The sequence below is a fragment of the Octopus bimaculoides genome, chromosome 5 (assembly GCF_046866305.1).
Source record: "Octopus bimaculoides isolate indiv1 chromosome 5, ASM4686630v1, whole genome shotgun sequence".
Classification (NCBI taxonomy): domain Eukaryota; kingdom Metazoa; phylum Mollusca; class Cephalopoda; order Octopoda; family Octopodidae; genus Octopus; species Octopus bimaculoides.
Window position 1 is genome coordinate 77543111 of NC_142932.1, and position 15840 is coordinate 77558950.

General features: G+C 38.2%; 1 protein-coding gene across 2 annotated transcripts in view; it reads right to left on the reverse strand.

The window, feature by feature from the left end:
• The window catches only part of LOC106877421 (methylthioribulose-1-phosphate dehydratase), a 65248-nt gene that overhangs the window by 13791 nt on the left and 35617 nt on the right, over positions 1 to 15840 (reverse strand). The window contains exons 1-3 of one of the 2 annotated variants that reach the window (XM_014926318.3): positions 14456 to 14620; positions 4722 to 4816; positions 4232 to 4280 (exon numbers count right to left, since the gene is read on the reverse strand). In XM_014926318.3, coding sequence (XP_014781804.2) covers positions 4232 to 4280; positions 4722 to 4816; positions 14456 to 14476 — 165 coding nt within the window. In that variant the 5' untranslated portion in view covers positions 14477 to 14620. Of the gene's footprint in view, positions 1 to 4231; positions 4281 to 4721; positions 4817 to 14455; positions 14621 to 15840 lie in introns of those variants that run through there. The other variant, XM_014926319.3, reaches the window with a different exon arrangement.

Here is a 15840-nt window from a genome sequence, read left to right on the forward strand (position 1 = left end):
GATGATCCAAAACTCACAGCTCCAGTCCCTCAAATAATTCATTCACAAGTGCAAGGCAGCAGTGCAGACAAAGAGCACCCATTACAACACTTCAAGAAATTCATTCACCCTTATAATCTAGATGGCTTCTACTTGGCATACAATTTCTGCAGCGCCATTATCCAAAAATAAAGGATGCTTCAATGCATCAGACAAGCTGCAGGCTCTCTTGCTTTACAAACTGCAGCTAATCCTTTCAGTCCCTTGCCAAAAGGATCTCTACTAACAACTTATTTTGCGGAACCCTCCTTTCTACTTCTCAACCATGAAGTCCTACAAACTCATGTGATCATTGAAAAATGGCCACTAAAACAATGATGATGATCACACACACACACACACACACACACATACATATATATAGTTTACAGTTCCATTATAAGTTGGATCAACAAAAAAGTACTCCATCCAGTGAGAGATAAATATCATTTAATATACACAATTTACAAAAGAGTTACTAATAGCTTTATGCTTTAGAGATACAATAAACTGGCAGATTTATATAGCATGCCATGTATCTCCAAGTTATCTTTCAGGCACAGTGCATATCATTAGATGTATTTAAAAACTAAGGCATTGGTCTATGAGAAAACACGAGCAAAACCAAGACTAGAAACATGCAAAGAAAGGTGATGCAAAAAGTGGAACAAGAAGAAAGAAAAGAAAAGTAAGAAAACCAAGATCTTCATTCTCTTTGTCTATAGAAAACATAATTAATCTAGTTAGAGTAGAGTAATATAACAGAAAGAAGGCCAAATTCTGTGAGAAAGCTACTCAATCCAGAGCAGGTGGCATCCTTCAGCTGAACAAAAGAAACTTGTCTATGTGCTCGCATTTGCTAAATATTTCAGATCTAGAATTAAGTAGTATGGTGGAATTCTTGGACCAAAAAAGAATGTGTGATCTTTCAGCTATGTATAACTTGCTTCTCTTTGATCAATTTATATATGGCATAGATTTCTCTATAATTCTCCACTTGATTGTATGTGGTATGCAGTTGGTCTACAGATCCCATGCATAGCTAGCCAAATTAGTGGCTTTATTTTTATCAACATGTTGAAAAGAAAACTGGTGGCTTGCATAATGGCTTTTAAAATTGCCTTTGTATAAACTGATTAAGTATATATATACTTAGATATATATCATCATCATTTAACGTCTGCCTTCCATGCTAGCATGGGTGGGATACACACACACACACACACACACGCAGAATTCATTATATTATATTATAATATATTATAATTATAAAACCCCAAAAGGAAAGAAATGAAAAATAAAAACTTTTACCATTTCTCATTTTGTTCCTTTCGGGATTTTATCCCTAATTTTGTGGTTCTAGAACCTAGCAGTTCTTTCTAGTGTAAGGAATCCCATGAGTGGATTCCTCTTATGTATTTAAATGTATACTGTACCTTATGAGTAATTCATAGTCTTTGGACTAAACTTTTATACGCTAGGCCACTTGGAGGTGAACATTTTATTAATTACCATTTCCCTTTGAGATGATTAATTATATATATATATAAATATACATATATGTAATCTTGCAGACAAAGCCTCCATACTTGCAACTCAATTTGCATCCCAGCTTCTATCCTCTTCAGTCACTCAGAATATAACCCAAACTTTTCCATCATTCATGATATGTCGCAATTTTTGGAAACCTACTACGGCGTCCCATTTTTGACTGCTGCAACAATTACACAAATAACAATAGCATTCAAACTTCCTTCACGTTTTGTCATTTGTAGTAACAACCTTTGCATTTTGTTTACAGAACGAATAAAATTTTATTTGCCAAGAATCTCAACAGATTTCATTGTCTTCTTCATACAGGTCCTGGGACTGCATCTTGCTCCAATGTCTGCAATGGCAAAGTTTTTACAGTTGGATGTCTTTCCTAATGCCAACCAATTTACAATAGGTACCAGGTGGGGTTCTTTTTTTTTCATGCCACCAGCACTATTCAAGTCACCATGTAGCTCACAAATTAACAAAACCCAATGAGTGAGGTGGGGTGGGGGTGTCTTTATGCTTGACAGGTGGGGGGGTTAAGGTATGAGAGAAGAAGGTATGGTGAAGCAGGTTCTTGTCATAGAGGAGCTACATCTCTACTCACATACAGGGAAGAAAGTGAGACTGAATCAACAGTATCTCCAAAGAGATAACTAGTAGTGACAAGGTGTCCAGGTGGTACCTCAAGGTATGAGGTGAGTAGTAGTGAATGGGGACAGAGAAGCTAAGTATGTGTGGTTGAGTGGGGATTGGCAAAAGTGCAGGTGGGGTGCAAAAGATTGGAGAAAAGGGATCCTAATCTTTGGAAACATACCACAGTATCCCGTTTGAAAGAAAGGTAACCCCTCCGAACTCAGACAACTATCTTACAATATATTGCAGCAATTGACAGTGTCAGCATTGGTTACTTTCCAAATGTTAACTACTCAAATGTGATGTAGAAGCAAGTGGCACAGGTATGGCTGTATAGTTAAGAATTTTACTTCAGAAACATGTGGTTCCAGGATCAAACCCACCAAGTGGTACATTAGACAAGTTTTTTTGTACCACAGCTTTTGCTTGGCCAATACTTTGTTGTAGAATACAGTTGAAAGAAAACTAAGTCTGAGCATGTAAAGGGGTTGACATGAAGATGGTTAGCCAGCCATAGAAGAGTTGCAAGCATGGAACATAGATGTTGAATGATGACAATGACAATATATATATATAAATATATATATATATATATATTGTTTGTTCTTATGTTGAGTTATAATAAAAACAATTTTACATTAATCTGATGGATTACACTATACTTTTGTAGAGCACAAATTTGAAATTCTTAGATAAGAATATTATTGACAGTAACTTCGAAGCTACAACCAGTTGTCTGACAATGGCTTAGCTGGCCGAAACTTTGAAGTCACAACCAATAACATTCTTATAAAATAATTATATGTATGTATGTATATATATATGTGGAGGTGCGTGGCTTAGTGATTAGGGTATCAGCATCATGATCATAAGATTGTAGTTTCGATTCTTGGACCGGGCGACGCGTTGTGTTCTTGAGCAAAACACTTCATTTCACGTTGCTCCAGTCCACTCAGCTGGCAAAAATGAGTAACGCTGCAATGGACTGGCGTCCTGTCTAGCTGGGGAATGCATACGCCACTGAGACCGGGAAACCGGGTCCATGAGCTTGGCTAGGCTTTAAAAGGGCACATCTATTTATTTTTATATATATATATATATATATATATATATATATATATATTAAAAAAATTAAAAAAAAAAAACACACACACACACACATGAACAAATAAATAAATAAAAACAAATACAAACGAACACGTATTAACAGAGAATATAGGTGATACAGACACTCCCCATACACACATGCACTTACAAAAGACACAGACACATTGAAGGACATGCATGCGTAGACACATACAATAGGAATACAAAATACAAAATGGCTGATAGCTAGCAAGGTGAGACACACATAAGAAAGAAGGAAACAAAGGACCACTGATGAGGTCACAGAAGTGTAACGAAAGAACTCTGGCCGAAATAAGATTAAGATTAATGTAATATAAAGCTGAAGCAAATTAACACCAAATATACAGTGCGTGTGTTTTTATTGGCTAAACTGGCAATATGACCATCCCCAAGTACAACAATATATATATATATATATATATATATATATATATATATATATATATATATTCCACACTGGTATAAGTTGGACAGTTCAACAGGATCTGACAAACCAGAAGACTATGTCTAGCTCCAATACCAGCTTTGGCATGGTTTCTATGGCCGGATGCCCTTCCTAATGTGAACCACCATAGAGAGCATAAACAGTGCTTTTTTGCTGTTTTTCGCATCACTAGCACAAGTGAGCACTACCATAAATAACTTGGCACTAGCCATGACACTAAAACAAGTAACTTGCAAGACAAGGCCCCTCACTGAGTAGGGTTGCAATACTGAGGGAGGGTCGCTTTGTACTAGGCATTTAGATCTGAAAGGGTTGAAGAGACATCATATATAAACCAATGCAAAAAATAAAGAAAGAAATGCAAGCGTGGCTGTGTGGTAAGAAGATTGCTTCCCAACCACATGGTTCCAGGTTCAGTTCCACCGAATGGCACCTTGGGCAAATAAAAGAATAAAAGAATAAACCAACCTTGATTCTTTCTTTCTGAACACCTGATGGAGCAATATATATTTGATCACTGAAAAAAAACGTAAAAATGGAAATATATCAATTGTCATCATCATCATTTACCATACTGCTTCCATATGTATGCGCGTGTGTATGTGTGTACATATATGTGTGAATGTGTTCCCTTGTCTTGCCATCGCATGATAGTTGTAAAATGATTGCCACTGTCTTAAAAGCATTGTCATCTATTTCCAATATTTTGTGAAAACATGTCTGGCCATGATGTAACAGGTTAAGGGTATGTGGTTGGCAACAGGAAGGGTATGTGATCATAGAAAATTTACCTTGAAAATATTCCGTCCAACCTATGCAAGCATGGGAAATTAACATTAAAATGATGATGATGATGATGAGGAGGAGGAGGAGGAGGAGGAGGAGGAGGGGGAGGAGGAGGGGGAGGAGGAGGAGGAGGAGGAGGAGGAGGAGGAGACTCGTTCAGGGTAATACTTACTTGTGTTTTATGCTGATTCCTCCACCAGTTCCTGTGCACCAACCCAAATGATAGAATTGGCGGCACAATTCTGGAATCAAGGTGCGTGGGTGTTCCTGCACAAAAAAACAAAAAAAAAAACAATAAGCAGAAATATCAGCAACAGTAAATTGATAAGAAAACAATAAATCAAATAATATATTACATAACATATCATTTATTTTACTAACAACTAAAAAAAAAAAAAACAACCAAAAAATCAGATATATCTTCTATCAAGAAACATCAAAGAGGTGAGAAATTTTCCACAAATCAAATGTGTAGTTCTGCTTCAATACCAAGTTGGAACTATTTTCTGCTGCCCACTGTATTTCATCGCATATAAGATATTTTTTTTTTGTTTCAGCTATTTGAATGCAGCTATGCTAGGGCACCACCTTGAAGGGTTTTATAGTTGAACAAATCAACCCCAGAACTTGTCTTCTTAAAGCCTGGTACTTATTCTATCAGTCTCTTTTGCAGAATCACTAAGTTATGGGAACATAAACACACCAACACCAGTTGTTAAGTAGTGATGGGAGAGACAAACACAGACAGAAAGGCACACGCATAAATATATACAGAGGCAATGACTAGAAACCAAGACCTTTGGAGATATGCTGTGGCTGAGAAGACCTGGCAAGTAATATAAGATCATAGCTGTAGCCTATATCAGTGTCGCATAACCAGCCCATTTAAAAGTACCCTTGAATCACCGGGCGATACGCTGTGCTTGAGAAGACCTACTGAGTCAAGTAAAATCAAAAATCAAAAATCAAAAATCAAAAGCAAATCAAGATCGAAATCAAAATGGAAATTGTAGTTGGATCCGATGCCAGTGCCGTCTGACTAGCACCCATGCCGGTGGCACGTAATAAGCACCATTCAAGCATGGGTTGATGCCAATGTCACCTGACTGGCTCCCTGTGCTGGTGGCACGTAAAAAGCACCATCTGAATGTGGTCGATGCCAGTGCCGCCTGACTGGCTTCCATGCCAGTGGCATGTAAAAAGCACCCACTACATTCTCGGAGTGGTTCGTATTACGAAGGGCATCCAACTGTAGAAATCTTGCCAGATCAGACTGGAGCCTGGCGCAGCCTACTGGCTTGCCAGTCCCCCAGTAAAACAACCCAAGCCAGCATGAAATTCGGACATTAAACAATGATGATGATGATGATCTATGCAATAGTTAAGGAATGGAGTAGATTAGATCTGAGCTACATATGTTTCATAGCAAGCAGAACCTCAGAAGTAGTAAATATCCAAGCAAGGTGTTAACATGTTAATATGTACTTCCTTGCGATAATGTAAACTTTCATATAATCAAGATATCCTTGTCCGGCAGAGTAGCCTGTGGTATACACCTCACTTAGATGTTTACCACTTCTGAGGTTCTGCTTGCTATGAAACATACGTAGCCCAGATCTTATCTACTCCATTCCTTAACTCTTGTGTTTTTATTCACATAGCCAGCAAGCCTGGTTGACTGCCGTGAAGTATAAAAAGAACTTTTCAATTTATCGTACTTCGATAAGAGAAAAATTCACAACCTTCCATCTCAATAAACCACTATTGTCCCTCAAAGTTGTTTTTTATATTTACTACAGATAACTTGAAGCTAACTTTCTTCCTACACCTCAGTCCTTGGATCTTATATATATATATATATATATATATATATATATATATATACGTGTGTGTGTGTGTGTGTGTGTGTGTGTATGTATATATATATATATTTCATCGTCAACACCCCCTCATAAGATCTTACCACCACACCCAACACACTCCTACTCTACCTTCCCACTCCACCCCATCCAATTCCTTACACCCACCACCACCCCCTACCCACATACCCCACCCCTACCCACATACCCCTACCTCTACCCCACCCTCAGCCTAACCCACACTCCACCCATGCCTTCCCCACCTCTCAACACCCTCACATCACATCACACCAACACCCTTGCATCACACCACGCACACATTACAACTGACCAACTCCTTTCTCCCCTCCCCATTTTCACACTACATACGTCAAGATCACCAGCATTCTATCTCCCACACACACAGCCCCTCGTTCTTCGATCACCGTTCTTTCTCCCCTTTTGTTATCTCCCCCTTTTCTTAACTCTCCTGAAAAAAAATTTCTAACTTCCGGTCAGCCATTACTATGATTGACCATTGACTGAACACTATTCAATTTTTTTTCTCCATGTTTTTCTCCTTGTCTCCATATTCTTTCTGTTGAAGAGCGTAGCTTGAAACGTCAAAGACTTTCCGTATTCCCGAGCGTCATACTAATACATCCTTTTGTTATTTACACCACCTGTCCTCGTCTGTTGTTGTTTTTTCGTACATTCTCCCATATATATATAAACTCTGCCAAATCAGATTGGAGCCTGGTGTCGCCTCCTGGGCCACCAGTCCTCAGTCAAATCGTCCAACCCATGCTAGCATGGAAAGCGGACGTTAAACGACGATGATGATGATGATATATATATATATATATATATATATATATATATATATATATATATATATTATGTATATATATATATATATATATATATATATATATATATATATATGTGTGTGTGTGTGTGTGTGTGTGTGTATACATACTTATACATACAACAGGCTTCTTTCAGAGTAAAACCTAAATTAATGTAACTCATGCAGAATATTTATAATATAGTAGCAAAGTTTTAAAAGGAAATAAATCTAAGTCAAAATACTGCAGTCAAAAACCACTAGGAAAGGAAGGGTCTCCTCATTGGAGACAATAAATGGAAATGCATTACAAGAATAAGTGATAAAATTGACCAGATATAAAGATCTTGAAATGAAGACAACCATAACATGGTTATTGAAAACAGAAACAATACCAATAATAACATTCTTGAGAATGAATTTTAAACGATGCAGACAAATATACACTCAAACCCCAAGACTTAGAAATATACACAACATGTAGCAAGACCCTTTCTTGGAAGACCCATCCTTGGAAGACCCATCCTTGGAAGACCCATCCTTGGAAGACCAATCCTTGGAAGACCCATCCTTGGAAGACCAATCCTTGGAAGACCCATCCTTGGAAGACCCATCCTCCACAGCACAAGTGTTAAGGTCACATCTCCTGGCGAAGTGGATTGACCTGCAAGAGTCCTTTGTCAGGGCCACATAAAAAGCATTCAATGCCAGTGTCATGTAATTAGGGCTTGTACTGGTTTTACGTTAAAACACTCATGCCAGTGGCACATTAAAAGCACTCAGCACACACTGTAAAGTGGTTGATATTAGGAAGGGCATCCAACCATAGAAACCAAGTCAAATCAGGCTGGAACCTGGTGCAGCTCTTTGGCTTGCCAGCTCTGGTCAAACTGTCCAACCCAAGCCAGCATGGAAAACGGACATTAAAGGATTATGATGATGTAGTAAATATTATTACTAGGACACTAAACTCCATTTGCGAAGACCTGTTGAGGCAAATGAAATCGAAATCGAGATCGAATTAAATTCAACGACTGGCATCCATGCCAACGTCGTCTCCTTCATTGGACTCGAAACTCGGCTTGCGAAGACCTGTTGGGGCAAGCGAAAGCTAAATCGTAATGGCACCTGTGCCCAGCATCGCCTTCCTGGCACTTATGCCGGATGGCATGTGTAAAGACATTCGAGTGAGACCGAACTGGCTCCTGTGCAGGTGGCACGTAAAATACACCATTTTGAGCGTGGCCATTGCCAGTACCGCCTGACTGGCCTTCGTGCTGGTGGCACATAAAAGCATCCACTACACTCTCGGAGTGGTTGGCGTTAGGAAGGGCATCCAGCTGTAGAAACTCTGCCTGGTGCAGCCATCTGGTTCGCCAGTCCTCAGTCAAATCGTCCAACCCATGCTAGCATGGAAAGCGGACGTTAAATGACGATGATGATGATGATGATGATTGCACATAAAGTATGTATAGTTGTTTAAGTACAATAGAAAATTACAGCAAAATGTTAACTCATACAGCAGGTGCATAGAACATGTAATAAAAATATAACTATTGAAAAACAACAATGAAAGCAGTGATGGTGGCAAAAATGGTGACAACAACAGCAGTAATAACAATGGATTGAAAGTAACAGAAAAGTGGTATAAACCAGGACCAGAGGTTGTTATAGAGCATAAGATTTACAGGATTTTATGGGTCTCCCCTATGAAGATTGACCTTAATTTTAAAGCAAGGAGACCAGACATGACTATAAAGGACAAAAGAAACAAACAGTGTAGTATCATTAACTTTGCAATATATTATGATAACAGAGTTAAAGAAATTGAGAAATAACTGGACCTTGACAGGGAGATGAAAAGATTATGGAAGACAATGGCAACAATTATTCCTATGGTATTTGATGCATTTGGTACAATACCTTAAAGGCTGAAGGATACGGAAACTGAGACGTGCATTGTCAACCTGCAGAAAAAATGGTATCCTGTATTCTGTTCGGATCCTAAGAAAGATTCTTGAGATTTGAAAAGACTTACAACCAAACCTCAAGACTACATCTCTGCTAACTAGTATCACATGTAATAGGTGTTGTTGTTGTTGTTGTTGTTGTTGTTGTTGTTGTTGTTGTTGAGAAGAAGAAGGAGAAGAAGAAGAAGAAGAAGAAGAAGAAGAAGAAGAAGGAGAAGAAGAAGAAGAAGAAGAAGAAGAAGAAGAAGAAGAAGGAGGAGAAGAAGAAAGAGAAGAAGAAGAAGGAGAAGAAGAAGAAGAAGAAGAAGAAGAAGAAGAAGAAGAAGAAGAAAAAGAATAAGAAGAAGAAGAAGAAGAAGAAAAAGAAGAAGAAGAAGAAGAAGAAAAAGAAGAAGAAGAAGAAGAAGAAGAAGAAGAAGAAGAAGAAGAAGAAGAAGAAGAAGAATTCTTTCTATTATAGGCACAAGGCCTACAATTGAGAGAGGAGGATAGTTGATTATATTGACTCCAGTTCTTGACTGATACTTTTTCCATCAACCCCAAGAGGATGAAAGGCAAAGTCGACCTCGGTGGAATTTGAACTCAGAATGTAGACAGATAGAATGCTGCTAAGCATTTCGCCCAGCATATTAATGATTCTGACAGTTCACCGCCATAATAATAACAATGATGATAATAATAATAATAATAATAATAATAATAATAATAATAATAATTATGCCCGGATGCAGTACCAGGCAGTGGCTCTCATGGCTTCTGATCTTAATTGATTGGAAGTGTTATCATGTACATTGTTTTGTCTTGGTATAAAAAGATGGGCTACAGCAAATATTCTGCTTAATACCACAGATTTGTTTGTCATTTGTTTGACCTTAACCAGTTGAGCATGTCCCTTGGTGGCTGACATTATGTGCATCTCTGATCATGAGCAGAAGTAGTGGCTGAATGTATCATAGCCATGTGTTGAGAGAAATTCTTTGAGGTTTGGAAATTCCCCTCTGGAAATGTGGGTGTTTCGTTCAACATCCTTAAACAACCCTTATTTAGGGACTTTTTGAGCAGGATGGACTACTCGACCTGAAGAAAATTCTAACAAGGCCCCACCTGCAAGGTCATACTCTGTTAATCTTGATATGAGGTCACCATGTCACGCACATATGGTTGTGATGCATGTGCCTGGTGTACCAGAAGATAGTCATGGTGGGTATACTGGGCTTCTTATATACAGCAGTGGTTGTGGCAGCAATGGTGGTGATAGTGACAATAGTTATGATGGTAGTGGTGACAATGATTATCATGGTGATGGTGATGGTGAAGAGGGTGGTGGTAGTGGTGGTGATGCTAATGATGATGATGATGATGATGATAATGACAATGATGATTGAAGTACACAGAAAAAGAAAGTATAGATATTTAGAACACAACTGTGAAAAAAAAAAATGAGATGTATCTACTATGGAATACATAATACACTTTAATGTGATCTATGGAATGTAATCAGATTCTCTTTCTCTGATATTTGACAACATGACATTAGCCATGTGTTTAAATCAGAGGGACAATTCTATAACATTTAGCCTCAAACCTACTTCATGTTCACACACCATGGTTATTAACCCTTTAGCATTTAAAATGGCCACATCCTGTCCAAGATATTCTATGTTTTATGTTTAGAGTAGCCAGATCAAGTGTCTCATACCTATCCCACAATATCATTCAAAAAATACACCATTTCAGCATTGGAATATCGAAGCTATGAGATAATGCATGATTAATTCAAAACAATAAACTGCTGTCTTCCATGCATACAGGCTTGTCCTTTCAAGTGTGGGTACCTCATAAAAAGCACCCATACTGATGCTCTGTAGATGTACCCGTGCCAGTACTACATAAACACACCATGCCAGTGGAACATAAAAGCACCTAGTACACTCTATTCAGTGGTTGGTGTTAGGAAGGGTATCCAGCTGTAGAAACCATGTCACAACAGACAATTGGAGTTTGGACAGCTCCTAGCTGGACAGCTCCTAGCTGGGCAGCTCCTAGCTGGGCAGCTCCTAGCTGGACAGCTCCTAGCTGGGCAGCTCCTAGCTGGACAGCTCCTAGCTGGACAGCTCCTAGCTGGACAGCTCTTAGCTGGACAGCTTCTAGCTGGAAAGCTCTTAGCTGGCCAGCTCTAAGTCAAACTGTCCAACCCATGGAAAACAGACATTAAATGATGACGATGATGATAATGATGAATTTTGATAAATAGGCGTTACATTTGACACAGCAATCTGAACGCTAAGGGATTAAACCAGCCAATCCAGCCCAAATATCCCATCTGTTTTATGTGCAAACAAGCCAGATCTGGCCTTTCACACCTATCCTAGAAAGTCAATCTACAACTAAAAAAAATACATCATCAAGATATCAAAGCTATGAGATAATGCAAGATTAATTCAAAACTATGTTAATAAATAAAACATTACATTTGACAGAGCAATCTGAATGCTAAGGAATGATTAAACCAGCCATACCCAGTGCAAATATTCTACTGGTTTTATTTTCAAACAAGTTAGATCTGGCCCCTTCAATGTTATTTTAAAATAAATAATCACATCATCGAAATCTTGAAACTATGAGACAATGCATGATTAATTCAAAACATGTTAATAAATAAGCATTACATTTGACAGTAATCTGAATGCTAAAGGGTTACGTTTTCTTTCAGGGTATTTCAGATTTTGCCATATATCAAAGATCCATTGAAATGTCATTGGTGTGGTTTCACGAGGCTTTTTTTAATTTTTTTTTTACATACAGTATTAAAATAATTAGAGAGAGTTTGTGAGGACTTGATATTCCATTGCAAAGACCTGTTGAAATTCTTCTATATCCATTGCAAGGAAGTGTTGAGTTTCAATAACCATTTTTTTTTTAATTCAAATTTTTACATCAGATTCATATTTGTCAATTATGTTTATGTATCTACACTTGAATGTGTGTGTGTGTGTGTGTGTGTGTGTGTGTGCGAGCGTTTGTATAGCTACATCTAAATCATCATCATTTTAATATTTTATGGTTTTTTCCTTTCTTTTTTACTTGTTTCAGTCATTAGATTGCGGTCATGCTGGAGCATTTCCTTGAAGAATTCTTAGCCACATGAATCAACCTCTGTACTTGCATTTATTTTCTTTAAGCCTAGTACTTATTCTGTCAAACACTTTTGCCAGGCCACTAAGTTATGGGGACATGAACACACCAACAACAGTAGTCAAGCAATGGTGGGGAACAAAAACACACACACACACACACACATATATACAACAGGTTTCTTTCAGTTTTCATGTACCAAATCCACTCACAAGGTTTTGGTTGGCCCAAGACTGTAGCAGAAGACACTTGCCCAAGGTGCCATGCAGTGGAACTGAACCCAGAACCATGTGATCAGGAAGCAAACTTCTTACCACACAGCTACACTCAGCACCTACAGTAATACAGAATGCCTCATGAATTTGTGTGTCATGATACATGGGTCAGGCAGAGTTTATTAAAGCAGATTTCCACAACCAGAAGCCCTTCTTGTCACCAACTTTCACCTATTTCCTAGCAAGGTGATATTTCCCCATAGCTAGTTATGTTTTTGCTGAATATTGGAAATGAATGACTCTGCTTCTATGACAGTGACACTCATTCACAGCTATCTTGTGATGTCAGGATAAGAGAGACACAAACATATACATACTCACAAACATACGTATGTATGTATGTTACAATCAACGAGGTGAATCACAATGACCTTTTTGTGTGCACAGTTTGTGAAAGACTATGCCTTTCTTTTGCTGGGCTCAAATCTCATTTGTGAACCCACACCTTTCAATGCAATGTATGTGTTGTGTCGACGCCCCCAAGTGAAGAAGTAGGATGCCCAAGACATATAAATAGAGGTAGTCTAGCCATGGTAGAGGAGTTGGTAGAGCTGTTGAGTAGCTGTTGAGTAGTGGTTGAGTAGCCGTCGTGTAGCAGTTGAGTAGTGATCATCCGAAGATGCTAGATAGCAGTAGCTTGAGACATAACAGTATACCAGGCCTGCAATGTATGCCACATCATATGCCATGATGGTTCTAAGGTGTAGGTACAGGAGGTGGTAAATCTAACGGATGCCTCAAAAGATATTTTAAGATCCACAAAGATCAGAACTTAACTGCAGCTCTTGGTGGTCCAAATTGGATATGCAATCAATGTGGGTGTCTTTTCAAAACATTGTCTGCTTTAAAAAGCCACATCAAATATCATGATGGTTCTAAGGTGTAGGTACAGGAGGTGGTCAAACTTTGCATAAGGAGTAGACAACCACCATGTATGCATGCATGTATGTATGTATGTATGTATGTATGTATGTATGTATGTATGTATGTATGTATGTATGTATGCATGTATGTCTGTATGTATGTAAAGTTGTGTGGTTGAGAGACTCACTTTGCAATCATGTGGTTTTGGGTTCAGTCCCACTGCATGACACCTTGGGCAAGTGTCTTACACTATACCCAACAGGCAGACAATGCCTTATGAGTGAATTTGGTGGACAGAAACTGTATGGAAGATTGTGTGTGCGTGTGTGCGCGCGCACGCATTTGTCCCTCATCACCAGTGATAACCAGTGCTGGTTTGTTTACATCCTCATAACATAGTGGTTTGACAAAAAGAGACCAACAGAATAACTACCAGACTTTAAAATATATACTAGGGTCAATTTTTTTGACTAAACCCTTCAAAGCAGTGCCCTAACATGGCCATAACCCAATGACTGAAACAAAGAAAAGATATATATATATTCAAACACACACACACACACACACACACACATATAACAGGCCTCTTCCAGTTTCTGACTATCAAATCCACTAACAAAGCTTCGGTCAGCTATAACATAAGGCACTTGCCCAAAGTGTTATGTAGTGGGACCAAACCTGAAACTAAATGGCTGGGAAGCAAACTGTTTTACCTCACAGTCAGAACCATGTGTGCGTGTGTGTGCAATGAAGAAAAGAATCTCAGTGACTATGGGGATCATTTATATGCCAGTGAGCAGTGAAAACACAGTTGGACTATATGTTGTACTACATAGTCAGAATTTCACAAGGTCTGAACAGGTCTTTATTGAGAAAACCATCTCTGTTAAGGACTGGATGTACTTTACATAGAAGTGACAAGACCTATTTTGCACTGAGTTAACATTACATATTGATTTTAAAAAATTGGGATTTACCTTCAAGTTTCCAACATCCATGGTTGCTGTCAATATTCTTTCTTCTTAGTGAAAATATTTTAGTTTGGTTTCAATTCCTTGACTCAAAGTTTGAGGCTGGAATGATGAAGTTCTTCTTTGTCTATTGGTCATGGTTCTTCATTCTTTTGAAGAATTTATTTCTTTTCTACAAATACTGGATTATCATCATCATCATCGTTTAATGTCCGTTTTTCAATACTGACATGAGTTGGACGGTTTGACAGGATCTGGCAAGCTGCACGGCTGTGTTGAGCACCAATGTCAGCTTTGGCATGGATTCTATAGATGGATGCCCTTCTTAATGCCAACCACTTTACAGCGTGTGCTGCATGATTTTATTTCCATGCCACTGGCACTAATGAGTTTGCCAAGTAGCTTGCAAGACAAGAAAGGACAGGAAAAAGGGAAAAATCCCTTCAACTAAGAAGGGATGGAGTAGATATTGAAAGGCAGGAGGTGGTTGTATGCCAGGTGTTGAGAGGCTGAGGTATGACAGAGTGTTAAGGTAATGATTATGGAGTATAATACTACTGTCTAATGAGACTGATGAGTTTAACTAATCACCATATCTATGGTCCAAAATATATGAGAATCACCAAAAGTTCTAACATCCTATATATTCTAGTGAAACACCAATTAGTTTTAATACTCCATATTTTTCCTGGAACAACAATTTTTAAATGGACTTTCTTTTCTTGTATTCTTTACTTACCAATGAATCACAGGGAGTTCTGAAACTGGTTTCAAATTTTGACACAAGGTCTGACATTTCAGGGGAGGGGGCAAGCTGATTACATTGACCCCAGTGTTCAACTGGTACTTATTTTACTGACCCCAAAAGTTTGAAAGGCAAAGTCAACCACAATTAAATTCGAACATCAGAACATGCAGACAGATGAAATGCCACTAAACATTTTGCCTAGCATGCTAATGATTCTGCCAGCATATTGCCTTAATGCCATTTAAATAGTGGATTCCAATATTAAACCTTTTTCAATGATTTAACTTTTCTAAAATTCTATATTATTTAACAAGTCATCAGAATAATTAGAGCATCAGAACAAATTTGTTCTCTCCATCTCAGTTCTGAATTAAAATCCTGTCAAAGTCAACTTGGTTGAACATTTTCATAGTCACCAAATTTCCCTTCATACAGTAGGTTATCCAATTTTTCTCATATATTTATTTTCTCCACTAAACTGCTTGCAACAGATTGTTCCTCACAAAAGCACCAACATACCAAAAGGAGACTATATATGAGTGATGCATTAAATTTACTACCCATATGAACAGTAATCCCCCCAACAGACTCCCACAGTTTTCATTCATTAAATTTGACCAAACTGGGGCTGTGGTAGAAGGCA